The sequence below is a fragment of the Pantherophis guttatus genome, chromosome 2, assembly GCF_059756535.1.
Source record: "Pantherophis guttatus breed Tessera chromosome 2, ASM5975653v1, whole genome shotgun sequence".
In the NCBI taxonomy this organism is placed as follows: Eukaryota; Metazoa; Chordata; class Lepidosauria; order Squamata; family Colubridae; genus Pantherophis; species Pantherophis guttatus.
In genome coordinates, this window is record NC_142064.1 from 211,995,133 (window position 1) to 212,016,267 (window position 21,135).

General features: G+C 42.5%; 1 protein-coding gene and 1 long non-coding RNA gene across 6 annotated transcripts in view; one reads left to right on the forward strand and one right to left on the reverse strand.

The window, feature by feature from the left end:
- The window catches only part of LOC117678385 (hyaluronidase Ccc Hy-4-like), a 45,071-nt gene that overhangs the window by 2,209 nt on the left and 21,727 nt on the right, over positions 1 to 21,135 (reverse strand). The window contains exons 1-3 of one of the 4 annotated variants that reach the window (XM_034439437.2): positions 14,659 to 15,166; positions 3,611 to 4,631; positions 206 to 295 (exon numbers count right to left, since the gene is read on the reverse strand). In XM_034439437.2, coding sequence (XP_034295328.1) covers positions 206 to 295; positions 3,611 to 4,631; positions 14,659 to 14,678 — 1,131 coding nt within the window. In that variant the 5' untranslated portion in view covers positions 14,679 to 15,166. Of the gene's footprint in view, positions 1 to 205; positions 296 to 3,610; positions 4,632 to 9,192; positions 9,522 to 14,658; positions 15,167 to 21,135 lie in introns of those variants that run through there. The other 3 variants (XM_034439444.3, XM_034439430.2, XM_034439451.2) reach the window with 3 other exon arrangements.
- LOC117678404 (uncharacterized) lies at positions 9,869 to 13,552 on the forward strand. 2 transcript variants are annotated; one of them, XR_004595027.3, is made up of 3 exons: positions 9,869 to 9,941; positions 10,055 to 10,301; positions 13,198 to 13,552. It is a non-coding gene; the product is annotated as an uncharacterized LOC117678404 (long non-coding RNA). The 2 variants fall into 2 exon arrangements; XR_009621630.2 differs by having other exon boundaries at positions 10,055 to 10,260.

Here is a 21,135-nt window from a genome sequence, read left to right on the forward strand (position 1 = left end):
AACACTGGATTTTAAATCTCTGATGACCCCTTTATTTATTACAGAAATAAATTGCACTGTATGCAAGCTGATCTAAAAACTACCAGGTAATAAGAGATACAGACAGCCTCAGGTCTACCCTCAACTCTGTGGCAAGTAATGAGCAAAAATGAATTGAAAAAGAAAGAATAAGACAAGAGGATGGAGAGTTATGGAACTACGTTACCCGGTTCCGAGAATATTCTGCGTCTCCCCAGAGCACAAGGCCATGAGCACCCATGGCTGCAGCCTGCCCTATGGTGTACTCCAGGTCTGTCTAGAACAGCAAGAGAAACCATCACAAAGAAATTAGCAGCAACAGGATTTAATCCTCCTTGCCCCCTTCTAAATTTTAGATTTTTGTATGCTTTTTCTATAGTTTAACATTTTATTGTCTACTGTCCAGAGTCCCTCTCTGAGGAAGAAGGAACAGTTCAAAAATGTGAAAAAAATAAATACCCATATTTTTCGGAGTATAAGGCGCACCGGAGTATAACCTTAGTTTTTGGGGAGAAAAACAAGAAAAAAGTTGATTGGCAGGTGGATCGGCCTCCCGGAATACCCCCAATCCGCTGTTCCCAGTGGTGAATTTTAGCAACTGGTTTGTTGGTTGTGAGCTCTGTGCCTTGCTTTTTTTGCTTTTTTTTCTGCCTCTGAAAGCCTCCGAAACAGAACTTCAGAAAAAAAGTCTCTGAAGCTCTGTTTGGACGCTTCTTTTCTGAAGCTTCATTTCTGATGCTTTTTTCAGCCTCTGAAACCTCCCTTTGAGAAGCTGGGTGGGGCTACATTCGGAGTATAAGACGCACTCAGATTTTCATCCTCTTTTTTGGGGGAAAAAGGTGATCTTATACTCCGAAAAATACGGTATATAATAAACAAGAAAGAGGTCGAGACTTTTCTGGTGAACCTTGTTGGAAGAAATATCCAGGTCCAATTCCAAGCCGGGAGAAAGGCACTGGAAATAAAATGGAGGCTGGAGGCTGATTGGAAAGAAAGGTTCCCTTTATTGATGAAGCAGAACCACCAACCACATGGGATTCAGGGACAGCAAACAAAATGGAGTTTAGAGTGGGTGAGTTTTTATACCTTCTGGATTCCTATGTGGGTCATGTAGAGATTATGTAGGGGTCATAGCTGCCTCTATAGGCAAAAGAGAAAATGCAAATTCTAGGTGTTTGTCTGAGCTAATTTTGTCAACCTTTTGTTTCTGTCTTGACCCAATCTTTCTGAATGGATTACCAAATCTGCATTTCTAAACACTGGCCTCCTCAGTTTCTGCTTGGGGCAGGCAAACTGGGGCTGTTTTTTGCCCTCCTTAAGATTTTCTTTTATTTTTCCTACAGGGGAATTATTTTATCCTGCCTTTTTAATATTTCCCAAAATATTTCATTCTTCTGGGGGAGGGGGGCTTCCTACAACCTCTTGCCATTTACTTTATGAAAACTTGCTTCTAGAATTGTTCCCTAGTGATGTGATCAGATTTCTTTAAAAATGTAGCCATTTACAAATCACAATACTTGATGCTGATGATTCCATGATACTGGAAGTTTTAAAAATTCCTATTTTTCTGTCTGTTTTTTTTTAAAAAAACTGATCTTATTTCTGAATCCTTAGGACACTTACGGTAACCTCTTCCATGAGAAATAAAATCTCTCTGTTAAAATTCTTGCTCTAGTGTACAGAATACAAAAAAATGAATGCGAGTTGTCAGAAAACATGTTCCGCTTTAATAGACGCTTGGGGGAAATTTCCTAACCCTACAAGTAATAAAGTCAATTATCACTTAATGGGATATATACAGTCAGAGACTGGGTACTTATCTGTCAAGGATGCTTTAAGTTTGGCTCCTGCACTGAACCTGGCCTAAATAGCCCCTCCCAATTGCATGATTCTCTACACCAGGGTTGTCAAACTTGTGGCCCACGGGCTGGATGCGCCACGTGCTGGCCACGCCCACACACGGTTTAGCCAAGGGGGGGAAGTCACAATACACCACGTGATGCCACCGTGATGACACCGTGATGACGTGAGTTTTACACCCCTGCTCTACACCATTCTCTCAATCAAGGTATGCATGAAAACAAAACTCGGGTGGGTTTGCCATGTTGAAGCAAGGGTTGGGAAAAAGGGTTATTTCTAGCACAGTGAGATCATCCTCCTCTAGTTTTTTTTCCACATGAATTTATGACAATAATCCTATGCAAGGCATTTCCTCTTCTGTCAATCCATCTTGGTGGGGGTGGGTGATGGACCACAAAGGACCCTTTCTTTTGCTCCATTCCTCCCCAATAACTGGAGGTTCACCTTCTCTGCCAGCTCTTCCTGGTCTACTTTCAACAAGAGGCCCCCATGGATCATTTCCAGCGTGCTGATCTCCCTGTTTACACAAGTTTCCTGCTTCGATCCTTGGCGCACATAGGGCTGTGACATTCTTTAAGTGCTTCTCCTCTATCTATCCACTCATCTACCTATCATCAGGGTTATAGCCTCCATAATTGGACTGCCATCCCACTTCAGTTAAAATATACATCCACTTTTTTAAAAATGTTCCTCTTCTGTTAATTTTTTTTTTAAAGTAGAGCCAGGAACAAAGCCCTTCTTGGCTTCACAGAGCTCCCTTAAGTTAGATCAAAGGAGCAATTTGATACAATGTGGTGCCTTGACTCAAAAACTACCAAAGAGACGGAGAGGCATCAAAGAAGCCAGATGAGAAGAGCAAAGCTGCTTTCACTTAGAAATAGCACCTTGCCCCAGTTCAGCTTGAAGGGAAGGAAAAGCTCCACCAGCCAGGAAGGGGTGTTGCTGCTCTTTGGGAAGGGGACTACAACGCCACCACCTGGGAGTAAAGGCCTCATTTACTACAGCTACCAACAGTCATTCTTCAGCCCCACACAAATGCAACCCCCTTCCAAAGGCTGAATGAACTGCACACTGCTACGAAAGGCAATGTGATACATAATAATGCTGCACAACGAACAAATACAGAACTGTTCCCGAGATAATTGAAAATTTTCTGTATCAGCAGAAGAAGGTTTTTAAAATGGTGAGCATGGCCGATACCATGATGTAAAATGTTGAGTGCGGGTATTACAGGCTCTGCATTAGCCCCAGGTTGCTCAGGATTTACAGCCTAGGTTAAATAGGGATCTTACAACTAGACGGGGGAAAAAAATAATATTTTTTTAAAGGAGGGCTGGAAGCAATTATGTGTATCCTGCCCATTCAAGAGGAAGAGTGTTACACAATTATTTTTAAAATACCTCCATTTTTAAGTACAGAGTATGTTTTAATCCAAGTGAAATGGCTCACTCACATCACCCTTTCATCTCTCAAGTGATTCTCATTTGGATGCCGTTTGGCATCTCTAGCTGAGAAACCTATGGGACAGCTCTTCTCCCATTCCCAAATGAAGCCTGAAACTTGGGAATCAAATTCGTTTCTTTTTGTCCTACAAGATTCCATCCACAGGTCAAGTTTAGTTATCACACAGTTCCCAAAAAACAGGCACAGATTTCTTGATGCCCAAGAACTCTGCTGGACTCAGAACAAAAGTCCATGGGGAAGCAAAGGAAAAACAGTGAAAGAATCTCACCTGGCTCAGCTCCTTCAGGGTGTAGGTGTAGAATGGCCTGGCATACATAAAAACAGGGAGGGAGTGTTGGGCAGAGGGCAACTCGGCCACTCTCAAGGCTTCACCCACTTTGGCTCTCACAAACTTCTTCCCTTGTGGGGAAGTTCTCAGCATCTCTTCCATGTAGATGGACGGGTAGAGGGCCCTGCTGTGCTCCCAAAGCCAAGAGAGGTCATTGTTGCGTTGCACTTCCACCGGGGGACAGTGCCCCGTGAAGCCCTCAAAGTCATCCAAGTAATCATAGTTATAACAGTCGGGAAAGAGGTAGTAGCCCCACCAGCCACTGGGGCGCAGAGATTGGGCTAAGCGGAGAGTATCTGTCATAAAATTCTGGGCAGCTGTCTCAAACTCCCATTTGGCCTCCAGCTCAGCTTCATAATCAGATAAATGGGGGTTTCTTTGCTTGACCAAGAGGAGGGACATGTCCCGGTAGATATTTTTTTTGTCCCAGTTCCGAATCCACTGAGGCCTCCAGTTCTCCCAGTCAATCACAGCGAGACCTGCAAAAGAGTGTGAGGGCATGGCCACAGCAATGTCCCTTGTCATCTTCTCCAGGTGGTCTTTCAAGCTGACGTTCTGAGGGCAGCCACCATGAACCGCAGTGGGTGGCACCGTCGTGTTCACGTAATAAGGATATAAGCCTAGTTGATCATAGTAGAAGATGGTAATGTTCCCACCCACAAAGGCTTCCTGGGAATTAACCAGGATGCCGTAGGAGTCCAAGGGGAGAGGGACATCGTAGGCAGCAGCACAGCGAGCCGTTGGTGCATTCCAAGTCACTAGGAAAGGTTTGTCTTTTACAATTGGAGGCAGGGCTGGTTTCAAGTTATGAGCAGCAAGAGGAAGGGCAGCCGGCCCATCTGGGAAGAGGAGCAGCAGCAACAAGAAGGTTTGATGACCCAGAGAGTGGTAGAGCCTCAATTGTGTCGAAGCCCATTTTAGCACCCCGGATGACTGTGACGTTCTTGAGTGGTGTGCAATCCTGCAAGAGGACAGAAGACACTGTCAATAAAGCATCAGCATTGCACTGATCGATTATCAGCCATCACTCCTTCTAAAATAAACCTCCCTGCTCTCGAATGGCGATTCGCCCATTGCAAACTGGTTTTCCCTGACAGACGCTGAAGACTCCAGGGTCATCAGAAGCACTCAACATTTTGACTATAGACCTTTCCAGCAAGCCATCCTTTTGTTGGACTTGAGAGCAGCCCAGAGCCCCTCAATCCTCCAGCAGGGTGCTATAAAAAGTACCATAAAGCTCCCTCCCTGGGTCGGAGGCGGGGTCAGGGGTCAGGAACACCCTGGGGTTGCTTAAGGGGCTTGGAGACAAGGGCATGACAATGAATGAGAGTGCACTGAAAGCCTTCTTTTTCTTTCCATGTAAAGCAGCACAAGAAGGAGTCTGCCTGTTTGCTAATTGCGGCTGCTGCCGGAGATTTTCCCCAAGCTAATTTAATCTGTACTGTAATATCGGTGAATGGAGAAAGGGAGGGGGGGAGCTAATGCTGGTTAGAAAATATTCAGAACTGCTTCCTATGCTATTTATGAAGTGGCGGGGAGGGGGTGTTTCACTTTGCTGCTGTGGTTGTGTCATTTTCTCATTGGTCTTTTCTCTGTCGAGATTCCAATCCATTTGGAATTTTTAAAAAAGAAATTCCATGTGTTTATATTTAGTATTCATTGCCTCTGAAAGAATATGGAGACAAAGTTCTGAATCCAAAACCCCCAGGGGCTACGGTCCCTGGTAGAAAACTGTGAAGAAATCTGGATGCTGCTTTCCATTCCTACCCTGACATCACAAGCTCCTCTTTCCTTATTTGTTTGGGCCAATTCCACCAGGAACTGAGCAATCACATTAACCTCACTCTGCATAGGTCACAGAGCAGACATTCAGCGATTGCAGTCCTCGATCATTGGTGACTTCTGTTGAGCGCACTGTTCCCCTGGAGATAGAAGATTTCTCAGCCAAATGCATTATCCATTGATGTCTAGCCCTCTCTTAAAAAAAAAAAAGTAGTCATAATGCATGCTGTAGTTGTTAACAGTACCAAAGTCTTTGGCTAAGTTTCCACCAACTATTAAGTCCACACACACTTTAGTGACAGCTGGAATCTCTAATAAATTAGACAAGAGATGCTAACCACCTGTTTGTTTGCATTCTCCCCTAAACCTAGCAGTAGCTTTGTTTAAAAAAAAAAGAAAAGCATCTGTCCATTTGATGGTTCAGTCCTTTAAGGTTTCAGAGCGACCCCCCCCCTCAACCAGCCATGTAAGAAATATATCCTCATACAGCAGCAAGCCATCCGTGAATCTATTCAGCCATCCATGTTTTCTGCACACGTGTTTCTCTATTCTAGCTTTTTATTATATAAAGTGCCAGAGTCCTCTAGAGTTGGGCATTGTTTAAATCAACATGAATGAATACCTAGATACATTTCAAGTGGAAATGTACTTACAGCTAGGGTTCTTGCAAAGAACAACAAACAGGATGGATTTAGAAGCTGGTCCATGAATTTTTCCCCTCTGCATGTGTTTGCTGTGTTAACCTGATATATATCCTTTATAAATTAGCTATCTAGTCAGCCTGGATGTACTGGATTTACTACTGTACAAGTAAAAACAACCCAAACCATAAGCACCAATAGTAGGGCATAGCTGATATGTTGATTTTGTTTAAAAACACTACTTAAATCAATCAGCCCAAAGGGGAACAATTACATACATCCACTAAGATAATAGTAAAAGAAAAGAAAATAGTAGATTTTATCAGAACCTGATCTTCAAAAATACATTAGGGAGCTGGAAAATTGTAGCATTCCATAAAGGCAAGATTAGTCTTACAATTCACAAGCGATCCTGGTTATTGCAAGACAAAAAGAAATGCAAAACTTTAGATTGAAACTTTGAAAAATACCCCAGCCTCCTTCTTGGGTGGCAAACTCTAGGGATAAATTCTGCCTTCACCAGAGAGGGCCTTCTACTGGATTCACTCTTTGCTTACATCCCAGGGGAAGTAGTTTGAAGCTGGGAATCCAGATGTTTCTTTAGTCACCTTATACTTAAACAGCTGGGTTGAGGTTGGGACAAGAGCCCAGGGCTCTGGAGGTTTTTTGTCATCCCATCTGGACAATTTTTTTAGATCAACCTTACATTGGTCTCACTGTTGGATATACTCATTCATGCAGCCCTCAACCAGTAAAAAACAGTGGCACCAATTGCATTCTCTTCCAAGGGTTTTGAATGCTGTTGGGTGAAATGGGGGAAGCACTGAAAGGAGAAAGGAAAAAAATGTTGCAGCAGAAGAAAAAGAACAATTAGGAATGATGGAAACTGGAAGATGACTAAGGGATCGTAAATTTAACAGGAAGATCAGAAAAAGCAACAGAATGAACAGGAAAGGAAATGAAGGCATACTGTAAAAAACCAATTTCTCATGTTTTATAATAGAGAGGACAAATAGGAAGATCTGTTTCTCTTGCTTTTACAATATTTAGAATCTAAACTATGAATAATGGATCTAATACTAATCAATCTCTTTAAGGAGACTGAGAAGTTAAACAAGGTGAGACAGAAAAACTGTGGAATTTTTTGAGCTCTAAATTCATCATTTACATGGGGTAACAATGGAGATGCACACCTGGTGGTTGATAGAAAAAAGTACTTAGATTAGTATTAAGTATTAAGTACTTACTTAATACTCGGGACATTTCTTTCCGAGCCTAGACAATTTAGCATGAGATCATTTCTTAATGAAACCTCATTACATCTGATAGGTTTAGACATATTGAGTTATGATGATATAAACAGTGGCTGATTACAGAAGTGATATTATGTCCTTCTTCCTGTGACTCAACTGGGGAAAAAATGCCCAACAGCTTTTCAGCAGTTCTCCATGTAAATTCAATACCTTAGGAAGGTACACAGACAAGTCCAGGCATTAAATGCAGCTCAAAGGTAACTTTAGGGGAGTGATACTGAGTGAAGGGAAGTATGACCAATGTATGAAAGAAAGTCAGATGGACAAATGTGTACTGCTGAAAGACATCCATTATTCTCCTCTCCATTCAACTATTTAGAAAGAAAATTGTAATTCAAAAATGTTGATTTCTATCAACTTCAAAATTATACTAACTCCTGAGGCTCAGATGATGCAGCTCAACTTCTAGAATACTTCTAGACATAGACACAGCAATGCATTCAAGAGATGCTATGAAAAAATAACTTAAGATTTGCCTTCTGGTTTTATTATTTTCTTATTATTTGTTTATGAAATTTGTGTACCACCCAAAATCAGCCAGGCTTCAGGTGGCCTATAGAATTTACATGATAGAATAGAGTACAAAACTGGAATAAAATTACTTAAAATAGCAATTGGACTAACAGGCTACATTGTAGGAAATGGTGCTACTGGACTTTTCCTACTGGAAAAGTCATCTGCTTTCTGGAGGCCATAAATATTAAGGCCATCCACATTTTGGGCAACAAGCCATTCTAGAGGAATAGAGTTGCTACTGAGAATACCCACCATTAGGCCAATGAGGGACTTTAGCAAATGATCCCTCATTGTCTGGATAGGATGGGCGGAAACTATTAGGGAAAGGAGGTACATAGGATACCTTAGCCCTGAACATATAGGACTTTACAGGTAATAATTGCACCTGAAATTGCACTTGGAAGCCTACACAGGTGTAACATGGCAATGCTATTACAAACACTTTGTACACATGCCACTGTATAATAGGTCAGATGAAACTTTGGGGCAGTTTCCCCTATAACATCAATTACAGTAATCTAATTCAGCTACATCAAGGATATGAGTGAACATCTTCAGTACATCCTGTTCCAGGCCAGGACATGGCAATCACACCATCCAACACTCTGCAAAAGCCCTACTGGACATTCTCTCTTCTGTTCTTCAAGATGGGAACCATACAGTACATTTAAGAGGGTCTCAGACTGTGAAACTGTTCTTTCCAGAGGAGAAAATCCCCATCAAGAGCCATAGATGGTAGTTATGGAATCAGTTATCCTGAATCAACAGCCACTCCACTTTGCTTGGTCTATTTCTGTGTCTTCCCCACTCCCCACCATTCATATCCTGATAACTACCAGAACTGGATAATGACTTCTAATCCATTTTGCAATAGGTACAGAATTCAGATTATTACTAGGTACCATCTTCATAATGATAACTTCACACCAGACCAGCAGACATCCTCTCCTAGCAATTTGACATAGACTGAATAGGGGAAAGAAAACATTCTGTAATAAAAATGTCCATGTCTCCAACCTCACCTCTTCTCACTGGATCTACCTGTTTAGATAGAAGTAAAACCAGCATAAGATTATGCCTCCAACTCACACCAGAAGGACGATGTGGTTGACATTATTGAAATCTGCTGAAATATTTTTATTTAATTCCATTTAAATGGCTATTTATTTTACTAAGGTGACTCTGGGTAGTGAACAGAAACACCAATATAAATAACTAACAAAATAAACACAAAAAGCAAAAAAGGACAACTGAACCTCCAGATACATACCGTAGGTCATCCATGGGAGCAACTAATGTGGTTTGTATCTCATGCCCAAATCTGAATCCAAGGGTCCAGATAGTTTATATCCTCCAGAGCCCTGTACAAATTTAGCTCCACTTTCTTAATAACCATTATAAAAAAAACATCTTAAAGATAGGTTGATAATTGTGTAGTTTTGGGGGTTTTTTTGTCTTATACATCAAACAAACATTAAATCTATAGCGGTCTACATCACAGCGTGAGAAGGAAGTAAAATTGTCCCATTACATATATAGGATAGCCAAGAAAAATCTATTACGTATACCAAGTGACATGTTTATCATATACATCAGTTTGCAGCTCGGTTTGACATCCAATTATACCATTGACTCCAAGATATATAATAGTCTGTGTCCCCTCGTTCTTTCAGTATCATAGTAAGCTGATCTGTGTAGTTTTGATGCATCCAATAAATTGCTACACCTGTGCCTTAAAATAATAAATTTTCACCAGAAACTGTTCACTTTTTATATCCCCAAGTTCCTTGGTACACAAAAGTGTCAGAATATTCATGAACTGAAATAGAGGCATGGTAACAAGGTCAGCCAATGAACAGGCATAGCAACAGATCAGCCAATGGGAGTTGAAACAGTTTGGAGTCTGGGCGTGGCTTAACTTCTGAGTCTGTCTGCTTACAATTGAAACTGAAACTAGTCTGCTGTACTCTGCTTGTGTTTCGCCTGTAACTGCTACCACATTGGAAGAATCTGCTGTTGGTATTGTACATTTATTCCTGGATTAAATTTTGCAACAAACTCTGACAAAAAGACCTTCACAGGATTTGAAGGGCAAATCAGGGGAGATCCTATTAATTGTTTCTCTGTTCCAGGGGTCAACAAGGAACTGAAGAGAACCTTCCAGTCTATTTAGAAATTTTCCAACTCAAATCAGTTGAGAAACTTGCTGGATCCATTAGATATCCGTGTGACATTTTGCAGAGTTTAGTGTCTCCATTGTCTCAAGGAAGTAATCAGTCCATGACAATGGACCGAAGGAAAACCCTCCAGAACCAGATCATCATACATATGCTCCGAGGTGAATACCAGATTTAAAATATGGCCAGCAATGTGAATCAGGTCAGTGATTACCTGGGACAAATGCATGGTTGTCATGGTAGAAACCTGGACCTCTTAGGTTCCCTGATCCCAGGGAAAGGTGGTTGAACACCCAGTACTAAGAACCTGGACAAATCTACAAGCACCTTTATAACAAGATCAAGAGCTCAGTGAGGAATGCTGCTGTGCAGTTGGGAAGATGGGATAACAGCAGTACTTACATGCACATAACTAGCCAAGATTCCACATCTGGCTATCTGTGAATCAATGATCCTTGCAACTAAAGTCTCTTGCAGGGATGAAATACAGCAGGTTCTGACAGGTTCTGGAGAACTGGTAGCGGAAATTTTGAGCAGTTCAGAGAACTGGCAAATACCACCTCTGGCTGGCCCCAGAGTGGGGTGGCAATGGAGATTTTGCAGTATCCTTCCCCTGCCACATTCACCAAGCCACGCCCACCAAGCCACACCACCAAGCCACACCACTCCCACTAAGCCATGTCCACAGAACCGGTAGTAAAAAAAAATGGATTTCACCACTGGTCTCTTGATATGCAATTGCCACACCATCTCCCCTAACCCCACCTCCCCCAATGGAGAGCAAAACATGAAACCCAACTGGGAAGATCTCCATGAGAGGGATCACCCTTTCTTCCTCCAAGCTAAGATCAGTAATAATGCAAAGTCTGTCCTCTTATCCCTGATTGGACAAGTTAGCTTTGTTACAGGCAGACCTGACATTCATTAGCAGCATCTTGAACTTAATGTGTCTAGCAGTTCCTAGTTCCTAGTTGATTTTTTTTTTTTTTTGCCCCACTGGTATTGTATATACTTCATATCAAAAATGCCCTACTGTACTGTATTTTTCCTAACAATATAATTAGCCAATCTTTCCGTTTTTTCTTATGTTGCACCTTTGTAAGCAGCTGGCTTGATGACTGTTTTCATTCTCCAAATGGGAGGCTAAAGCGGAAAGAACAGCTTAGCATCAGATCAGGCCATTCAGTGAACACAGAGCTTAGCAAAGTCCTCAGGAGATTTCCTGCTCTGGACTTGTGCTCTTAATATTGCATGTGCCAGCTCACTTAAGTTGTAGAAGTTTGCTGGAAGAATCTGGCATTAGGCCCAGAATCCTTTGGCAGAGAAATTAACAGGCCAGATGAGAAACAAGAAGGGGCAGAGATATCTCTTCTTTTCATGGATGGAATTTGTGACATGACGTTCAAAAATGAGTTATCCTTTAAGGCAGAAGTCCCCAGACTTGTTTGATTTGGAATTAAGAGAATGTGCCTCTTGGGGAAGACGCTTTTCCCATTTAACCCATTGTTAGAAATCAGGTGGGGCACCACCTGTAAATCCTACCTGTAGAATTCTAAGTGCACAGCTGACAAGCTTTTAAGGTACATTGAAGAAAACTTTTTCTTCAGGTCTTGCTGAATTGGCAAGTCATGGAATGTCAGTCATGCAATGACATTTCTATCTGATTAACTCATACTTTTATTCCTGTTTCACTCTTTTGTAAAAGCATGAGTATCTAAATAAAACACCAAGTTAGAGAATTTCATTTCTAAAGACACTGTGCCATCATGTATTTCAAAATATGTTTCTATTTGTTAATCATAAAGTTCTTTGAAAACTGAATCTATTGAGATTTTTCAAATAGGAACGGTTTACACTATTTGTAGCTAACATGGAAAGGCAACGTGATAGTGCTTTAATATATTAAAAAATAGTTGTAAACTAAAAAAAAAACTAAGAAGAAAAAGACAGGACTTACAGCAGTCCGAGTCTGTTTCTCATTCTTTCACACACATGCATTTGTTCACGCACCCCTAACCAAAACAAATATTGCTAGAGGGAAGCAGAAGATCATCTACACAGTTCATTAATTTGAAATAAAGTTTGTGTTTTATTAATAAAAGGAGAGAAATGGAGTTGGGGAAATCAGTTTGAGTACAGCATTATTTAATAGAGTCAGAATCAAATTGGTCGCATAAATTTCCAGTACAAATTCTATATTTGTGTACTTGGAAGCACCTCAGCATTTTATAACGTATAAGCCAAGCCATCTAACAATTCCTCCTTTCAAGGGCACCCAGAATGGTGCTTTCTGTTCTAGCTACATGTAGGCCTAGGGAGCCAATTAGAACTTTCCTCTAGAAACTAGGGGCCAGGTGCCGGAGGGGGCCAAGTAGTTGTTGGGACTTATGGAGGATAGAAACTTTGCTGTGCTACAAATTTTGACTGTACCTTTCCCTACTGCTCCCCACCCTTGCTACTTAGACTTTTAATAACAAACCAACAAACAAAAAACCAAATGCACCTGCAAGCCACCAATTTGGTGCCACGTAGTTTGGCTTTAAAGAAACATCTCAAGATATTAAATTACCAAGTAACCATTCTACAGAGAAAAGATTGTGGCCAATTGGCAAAGGCCGAGGCTGAGAAAGAGATTGAACAATCAGCCTGCAATAGAACTTGACTCTACTCTGCTAATCTTTGGACAAACAAATACATTTCCAGAAACAAATAAGGGGAGGGGAGTTAAGTTTCAGGAACTATCCAGCCAGCAACTCAGCCTCTTGTGCTAATGTAAGTTCTTGAGCAGATTTGTAGTTCTAAAGTAGAGACTGGGTGATTAAAACTGATTTGTTTTCATGACTATTACAGTCCAGCCCATTTTCTGGGAGAGAAGAGTTATCCCATGGGGCTGAAGGTTCATGCAATTAGCACTGATGGTTTGAAAGTGCCCTTCTGATACATATGGGAGATTTATGGTCTACTTCTTTTGAGGGAACCGTGGCCTCAGCATTATGAACAACTATGGATTTTTCAAACTGAAAAGCCAGGTGGAAGTTCAGGTTAGGCTTTTCTAGATCTAACCTATTTCCACTTAAATACTCCCATTTTTCATGCAGCTTTTGACTTACTGGACATTTGACTGAGCACCTCTCCTTTTCAACCAAGACTTCATTAATGTCTGAAAACTAACAGCAGTATATTGGAAGAAAGCAATATTGGATATCTAGGTCAGCCTAAGACAAAAATGAAATTAAAGAATAAGGTGCGTTAAAAACTTTACTAAGAAAATGACTAACTTGCCCTGTGACACTCTGGACTACTTTCTGGCTTCTAAAAGAACAGGGGGGGATGCAGCCAAAGTGAAGCAATGAAACCTGCACAGCCTTCCCCAAATCAGCCACTTTGTTCTGTGGTTGGTAGCATTACACAAATTAAAACAAATTAACTAGCACCCAGGGGGTGCGTAACAAACGTTTCACTTGCGTTTTTTCTATTTATTCCTTTCCCCCACAACAGTGTTATCATATACTCATCGTCTACTCTTGCTATTTTCTGCACATGGCAGGCACTCTGCAATTTTGGGTTGGATTTCATCCAATTTACACCTGACTTGGTTTTGAAATAAATGCTAGAGAATTCAGAATACTTTTTATATCTGAATATGATTTTTTTTAAAAAAACAAGCCTGCATCAGGACTAGTATATGAAAACAAAATCACAAAAATAAGAAGCCACCAGTGGTGTGTGTGTGTATGTATGTGTGTTTAAAGCAAGTTGTAGGCAATTTAACAAGGCAGGCTTCTTTAAGGCAGTGATTTAATTATGAAATTCCAGAAGGAAATCGCATAAGAATCCAAAGGCAGTAGATTATCACTATGTACTAAAACGGAGTAGTACAAGTAACAGCCGAAAAAAAATCCCAGTTCCTCTGGGCAGAAAGATATAACAAAAGCCAAATAGAAAAAAACGGCGACAATAATAGGGGGAAACTGAAATGTATTCTGCCTGGGATTCCTGTAGAAAGAGGCAAACGGGAAAAATACAGATAGAGCAAAGAAAGAGGGCAGGGATTCATTCCAGGCAGCAGAAAGAGAGCTTCGGGCTATCTGTAGCATCCCATTTCCCAGGGCTCTTTTTCCCAGCCCTGTGCCACGGCAAAAATTTCCTCAGCCATTCCTCACCGCCAGCCAGCTTTGCCCCTCTCTCAGCAAGAAGCCAGAGTCAGGGGAAGCGTGCCATGAGTTGAACCGATGGGCATTCAACCAGCTCAAAGGCGGAATCCCCACCGTAGCCTTCTCCCCTGCCAGCCTCTAAGCTGCAGATTGAAGTCAGGTGAATCCTGGCTCTTTCCCACGCAGCCCAACCCGGACTGCTTTCATCCTCCCTTCCCAGAGGAGGACAATGCAAGGAAGGGTTGCTAGCAGCACGCAAGGAAGGAGGAAGACAAAAAGAGAGAGAGAGAGAGAGAGAGAGAGAGAGAGAGAGAGAGAGAAAGAAAGAGAGAGAGAGAGAGAGAGAGAGAGAGAGAGAAAGAAAGAGAGAGAGAGAGAGAGAGAGAGAGAGAGAGAGAAACCCACCTGAAGAGTTTTGCAGCCATGGGACTGAGCGTCTGCTTCCCGGGCTTCCTTGTAACACTCTGCCCACTTTGATATCCTGCCTCTTTTTCAATTCAGGCTGTGAAGCCTGGAGTATCAGGGCACCTGCTAAGCCGGCTTTCTCCGTGGGTCCCTCTAGCTTGGACCAATCCCCTTTTCCCTCAGGCTGCTCCAAGAGCCTTCTTGCCTCGCACCTAGATTCCCATCAGCTACGTTTTGCCCATCAGTTTTATACCAGGAGCCACCAAGGAGGTCTTCTTTAACTGGGGAGAAGCGAAGAGGAGGGAAACTACCTGTGGCTGCTCTCCCCTGCCTCCAGAGTGGTACGATCCATGTCTGGTGCTCTCGTGAACAGCTGTGTTTATGTGCACCTCCTCCGAGCTAACCTCGTGCTCCGTTTGCGGTGCGCGCCTCGCGTTCATTCAATCGGACAGAAAAAAAAGTCTTACTACGCCCGGCCCATTCAGGGACTCTCTGCCATTTGCAGTGACGGGCAGGAGCCACAAGCCGTCCCGTCTTTTATTGACTCTCCCATCAAGAGACGCAACCTGCTCTGTGTACAGAGGGCTTTGCTTCGTTTGCTTTGCTCTTATGCCTTTTGACCAAGCGGCAGCTGGAATGTGATCCCCGCGGCTGCTTCCACGGAGAGGTCTCGGTGTACACTTCATCAAAACTTCAAACGGAATCAACTCGGCTCAGCAGCCGCACTGGGCTCTTGGAGACTTCTGACTTGCAAACTTGAGAGAGCAGGGACAAGCCTGCCCCTTTCTTTCCCTCCCCCCACCCCATGGAAAAGAAGCAGGGGCGGTCACAAGAAAAGAATAAGATCCGAATAAGAAAATAAGATTATTATTATTTTTTGACAAGGAAACCTTATCCTGGATTTCTGAGCAGAGCAGATCTGGCAGAACTCCTCTACTTAATACATGGCAGTGAGCCGCATTGTCATGGGAAGGCTTCTGGCTTAGTTTCAAGGTACCAAGACTGGTTGGTCTGTCTCTGCTACAGCCCTGGACCTAAGCAGGATGTCACTCCCCTCCCCCCATACAGGGTTTTCAAGATACAACATTGCAGTGATAGGTACTGGATTTGGCCAATTTGTAGCTCCGAGCAAGGCTATAGGTTTATTTTATTTTATTTTATTTTATTTTATTTTATTTTATTTTATTTTATTTTATTTTATTTTATTTTATTTATTTATTTTATTTATTTTATTTATTTATTTATTTATTTATTTATTTATTTAATGTATTTATATGCCGCCCTTCTCCAGAAGGACTCAGGGCGGTGAACACAAGTTAAAAAGATGTACAACAAAATCCCATTTTAAACCAAATTAACTAATAAATAATAAAACCCAGAATCGGAGTCAGCCTATTTTCTTGAACAGCCAAGTCTTCAGGTCCCGACGGAAGGAGCGGAGATCAGGAGCCGTCCGGAGCTCAGTAGGCAACTCATTTCAGAAGGTGGGAGCACCCACAGAGAACGCCCTACCCCTGGGCACCGCCAGACGACATTGGCTCGCCATTGGAACCCTGAGGAGAGCAGCCCTATGTGAGCGAACAGGACGGTGAGAGGCAGGCAGGAGAAGGTCCTGCAAATATCCCGGACCTAAGTCATGTAGGCCTTATAGGTGAGAACCAGCACTTGAAGCGTTACCTGTTTGTTACATTAAATGCAGCCGGCTTAAACCAAATATTTTTCAAATGCAGTTCTGAAAGCATCTTCAGCAGCTAACAGGTTTCTCCACCAATTGTCATATGTGCAGTAGCCCATTTCAGTGCGAAGAAAGAAAGCCAATAAAATACAGAGAAGTGGAGCATATTTCTTTGCAGCATGGTTTGGTCATTAAATAGCTTTCGGGGCTTCAAATGGTTCAATACTTAAAATAAGCAGAGCAGTTCTCTTAATTCCTGACAAATAACAAATCACTTTTTTCAAAAAAACCCGACTTCCAGAGACTTCGGATTTTCCTGGACATCCTCCTTTACTAAGTCATAGAGGTTGACAGATGGAAAGAATAGAGGGGAAAAAATTACATTAAGGTAGATTGTGAGAAGAAAGCTATTTATAGGTACCCATTCTGAAGATCTGAAGGTGAGAACTTCGCACAAACAACACTAACCAGTGTGGCTGGTCCTATCGTTCAGCAGAGTGAAGTGATTTGTGCCAAGCACTGCCATAGGAAGAACGGAGAAATAACATGGAAAGAAATAGGGTTTTTTTTTAAAATGCTAATCTTGGTGAGGGTGAGTGATGGAGCCCATTTGGACTTCTCCCCACAACCTTTGGAAATGAAGTACATTTTGGTAGAAGCTGCTACCTTCCTTTAGCCCTAGTTTAAGGGACTGGGGGACCCAGGTTTTCACCACAAATGACTTCCTGCAAATTAGGATGTTATTTATTTAAAGTGTAATAACCCCATGAAGGTAAAGATAAAGATTCCCCTCGCACATATATGCTAGTCATTCCCGACTCTAGGGGGCGGTGTTCATCTCTGTTACAAAGCTGAAGAGCCAGTGTTGTCCAAAGACGTCTCTGTGGTCATGTGGCCGGCATGACTAAATGCCAAAGGTGCACGGAATGCTGTTACCTTCCTACCAAAGGTGGCCCCTATTTTTCTACTTGCATTTTTTAAGTGATTTTGAACTGCTAGGTTGGCAGAAGCTGGGACAAGTAATGGGAGCTCACCCCATTATGCAGCACTAGGGATTCGAACCGCTGAACTGCCGACCTTTCGATTGACAAGCTCAGCATCTTAGCCACTGAGCCACCGCATCCCTGTTAATAACCCCATTATCTGAATTTTTTAAAAAAACCCTTGGCTTTTCAGAAGAGCCTCATTCCTAGGGCTGAGAGAAAGTGATCACCCCAAGATCACCCAGCTCAGCTGGCTTTATGTCTAAGGTGGGACTCCCAACTTTCTTAACCACCACACCAAACTGGATCTTAGGGAAGAAATGTACTGGATACTAAAGCTAAATACTTAGTACAGATTTCTTCTTTTGAGACAGTGAGAAGAGAGAGAGAGAGAGAGAGAGACCACTTTTATTTTTGAAATGTTATTTCTCTGACTCTCTGTCTTCTACAAACTTGCTGTAGCAATTGCCTCAGTATTAGCTATACAGGTAGTCCTCATCTTACAACAGTTCATTTAGTGACCATTCGAAGTTACAATGGAACTGAAGAAAAGGGACTTATGACCATTTTTTCACACTAACAAGCGTTGCAGCATCCCCAGGGTCATGTGATTTACATTTGGACACTTGGCAACCGGTTCATATTGATGAGGGTTGCCGTGTCCTGGGTCACGTGATCCCCTTTTGCGACCACCTGACAAGCAAAGTCAATGGGGAAGCCAAGATTCATTTAACAACCGTGTTACTAATTGAACAACGGCAGTGATTCCCTTAACAAATGCGACAAGAAAAGTCATAAAACGGGGCAAAACTCACTTAACAAATTTCTTACTTAACAACATAAATTTTGGGCTCAATGGCGGTTGTAAGTCGAGGACTACTTGTACAAAGAAAACAGAACAGCAAACGAACATCCCTTAAAGAGTTTTTTAGAAATAATGTCTTAATGTCCATTAATGTCCAATTCCTGTCTTTTACAGTACCCTCTTAATCTACTTATGGTAAAATTTACTCAAGAATCACCAGGACAGACTTTGCCCTCCCCCCAAATTTCCAAACCCAAATATCTAAAGTCCGCTGGATCAGCTCTCTCTCTACCTGCCTAGCGGCACTCTCAGATTATGCTTGCTCTTTCTTATCACTTTGTTGTTGTTAGTTGCGAAGTCGTGTCCGACCCATCTCAACCCCATGGACAACGTTCCTCCAGGACTTCCTGTCCTCTGGAGTCCATTTAAGCTCACGTCGACTGCTTCGGTGACTCCATCCAGCCACCTCAATACGCCAAATAAATAAACAATTATCATTCTCAATATCATATTATTGTCATTCTCTCCCCCCCCCCCCCGTCTTTAGGGTCACAAGACGCCTCTTTCTCATTCCTTGGGGACTGCCACTGAGCAAAGCAATGGGCTTGTCTCTCCATCTGTGCCACGGCCACCATCCTTGTCATCTCTGGCTTGCTTGCCTCACTCCCTCACATCCCCTCCCCTGCCTTGCTCTCTTCTCTCCTCCTGGTCCCTGCTTGGCCTCCTGCATTCAGGAAAGGAGCCAAGCCATGAAGGGGCTAGCCCAGGCAGGAATGGAGCAGGTGCGAACACGAGACTGGTCAAGTGGCAGCAGGGAGAGGACTGTGCCAGTGAAAGGCAGCACGCAGGGAGGAAAAGAGCCAGGTATGTGGAGAAGCCCTATTAGATACACACACACACACACTTTTTCTGGGACATTTGCTATGAGCCCATTTAACCAGCCCTGTTATTCTGCTCCTCTTCCTCTCTGCTTCTGGGAAATCACTTTGCTTTCATGAAATCGAGCCTATTGAGGATAATATACACTGGATATTGCACAACTGATTGTATGGACTCGAGAAGACTCTTTGCGATGCAATGCTTTTTTAAAAAACTCATTGCCGGTCTCTGGAGAAATTAAAGACCATCTGGTCAGACAGGGAAAAAAAGAATAGTAATGCACCTCCATAAAAAGAGGGGAGGCCAGAAGGCCCTGAAGCTCTGCTAGAACTTCCTGGCACGTTTGTGACCTCATTCCATTAGTGACATGCCCTAATCATCCATTCCCCTGCAACGGGAGGAAAAAACATCCTTCCCACCTTTATCTCACAAAAAGTGTAACTCCAATTCTTCATAAAATGGCTCAAAGGGCTTCTGGTTCATCACAACAGCATTGTTTACTTGGCTTCACTGGCGGCAAACATCACCAAGCTGACAAGGAGAAAAATAGCCGAAGGGCAATATGCATGAAGGAGAGATGGTCCTAAACATATAAATGCAGAGTGAATGTTGTAGTAGTGGGGTTGGTGGAAGTTTCTACCACAACTGTAATTTGCCATTGTTAGCAAGATCTTGCTTTATCTTTATTACATTCATGGTTTCTTAGAAAATAAATTTATGCCCATATTCTGTTCACAGTGAATTTGTGCAGGTGGATCTTTGAACCTGATCGTTACAGTAATGCTCCTACACCGAGCAGCGATTTCCCCAACTTGATGCTTACTAGGTATATTAGAGTACAATTCCCATTCTCCTAAACTGGTTAGAGACTAACACTGCTAGATGGCCATATTGTGAGGATCACAGAAGATATGAGGAATTGATGTTTGTATGTTCAAAAGGCATTTGCTCTGCAGTTAACCATAATTTAAATTATGATTTCAGGAGGCAAAGGTGCACAGAAGACTTAAGTTGTAATCAAAATAAGAAGGAATAAAACAAGTTCAGCAGGACACGTATGGGCTCAAGCACACTTGCCCGATAGGTCCTGCTCTAATTCTGAGGCTAGCACAAACAAGTGGAACAGATTGCAACCCAAACATTGAGTAATCAAACAATTGGAAGTAATGCTCTACAAAGAAAAATCACAAAAGTTTCAAACAGTGGAGGAATTAAAGGGAATTTGTTACGAAGGAGGAAAAGACTCAAGGATGCCTGCTTAAACTTCAGCAGGATTTTTCCTCCTAAAACATTAAAGGGAGGAAAAAATCACTGCTGGGAGTATTGCTCCCAAAACATTAGAAAGTGTTAGAAAACTAACTGCAGCTCTGTGTATGTATATTTTTTAAGGATACACTTGCTGTATTTTTAAGAGGTGTGTACATAGTAAATTCTTCATTGGTGCCAACAGTAATATTTCCCTTCTGTGCAATCCTGAAAATGGCTTGGAAGCCCTGTATCCTATGACATCTGGTTAGCGCTGTATGCATATACGCTTTCCGGTCCGATTATCCTTTCAGTTCCCAGTGCAGATGGCTTGTCTGTCACAGCCCCAGCAAGTGGCAGGCCGACATCTGGAGGCTGGCAAATATCACCGCCAACCGGAAAGCCCTTCATTTCACCAGACAGTTTTCCCTGGTTCTCAGCTGTTCAGAGTCATGAAAGATAATTCAGCTCGGCTGGGATTTGGCTGATTACAAAGGCTTGCATCCAAAGGCATCTCTCGACTTCTGTTGCGCTAAAGGAGAATCTCCCTGAGCTGTTGGGATTTGTGGTTTCCTGAAGCCTATGCAACCCAGTCCCACCGGCTGTGACTCATTTCACAAACCAGCAACGCTGGAACAGTAGCTATTTGTCCCCGCACCCCCTGTCCCTGTGTACCCAACTGCTCTCCTTTCTCAGCAACAGAAAAGAGGCTCCAGGGAAAGACTTGTGGGACTGGGGGAAGGAATGCAGACACAAGCACAACTGGAACAGTCCCGGGCAGCCGGAGGGCCTTCAAGGGCTGAGGATGGGTTTCTTCAAATGACTTGGTGGGGTGGGGGGGAGGAGAGAACAGCTGCAATTTCTTTCCAGAAAGCAGCAGAAAATTGGAC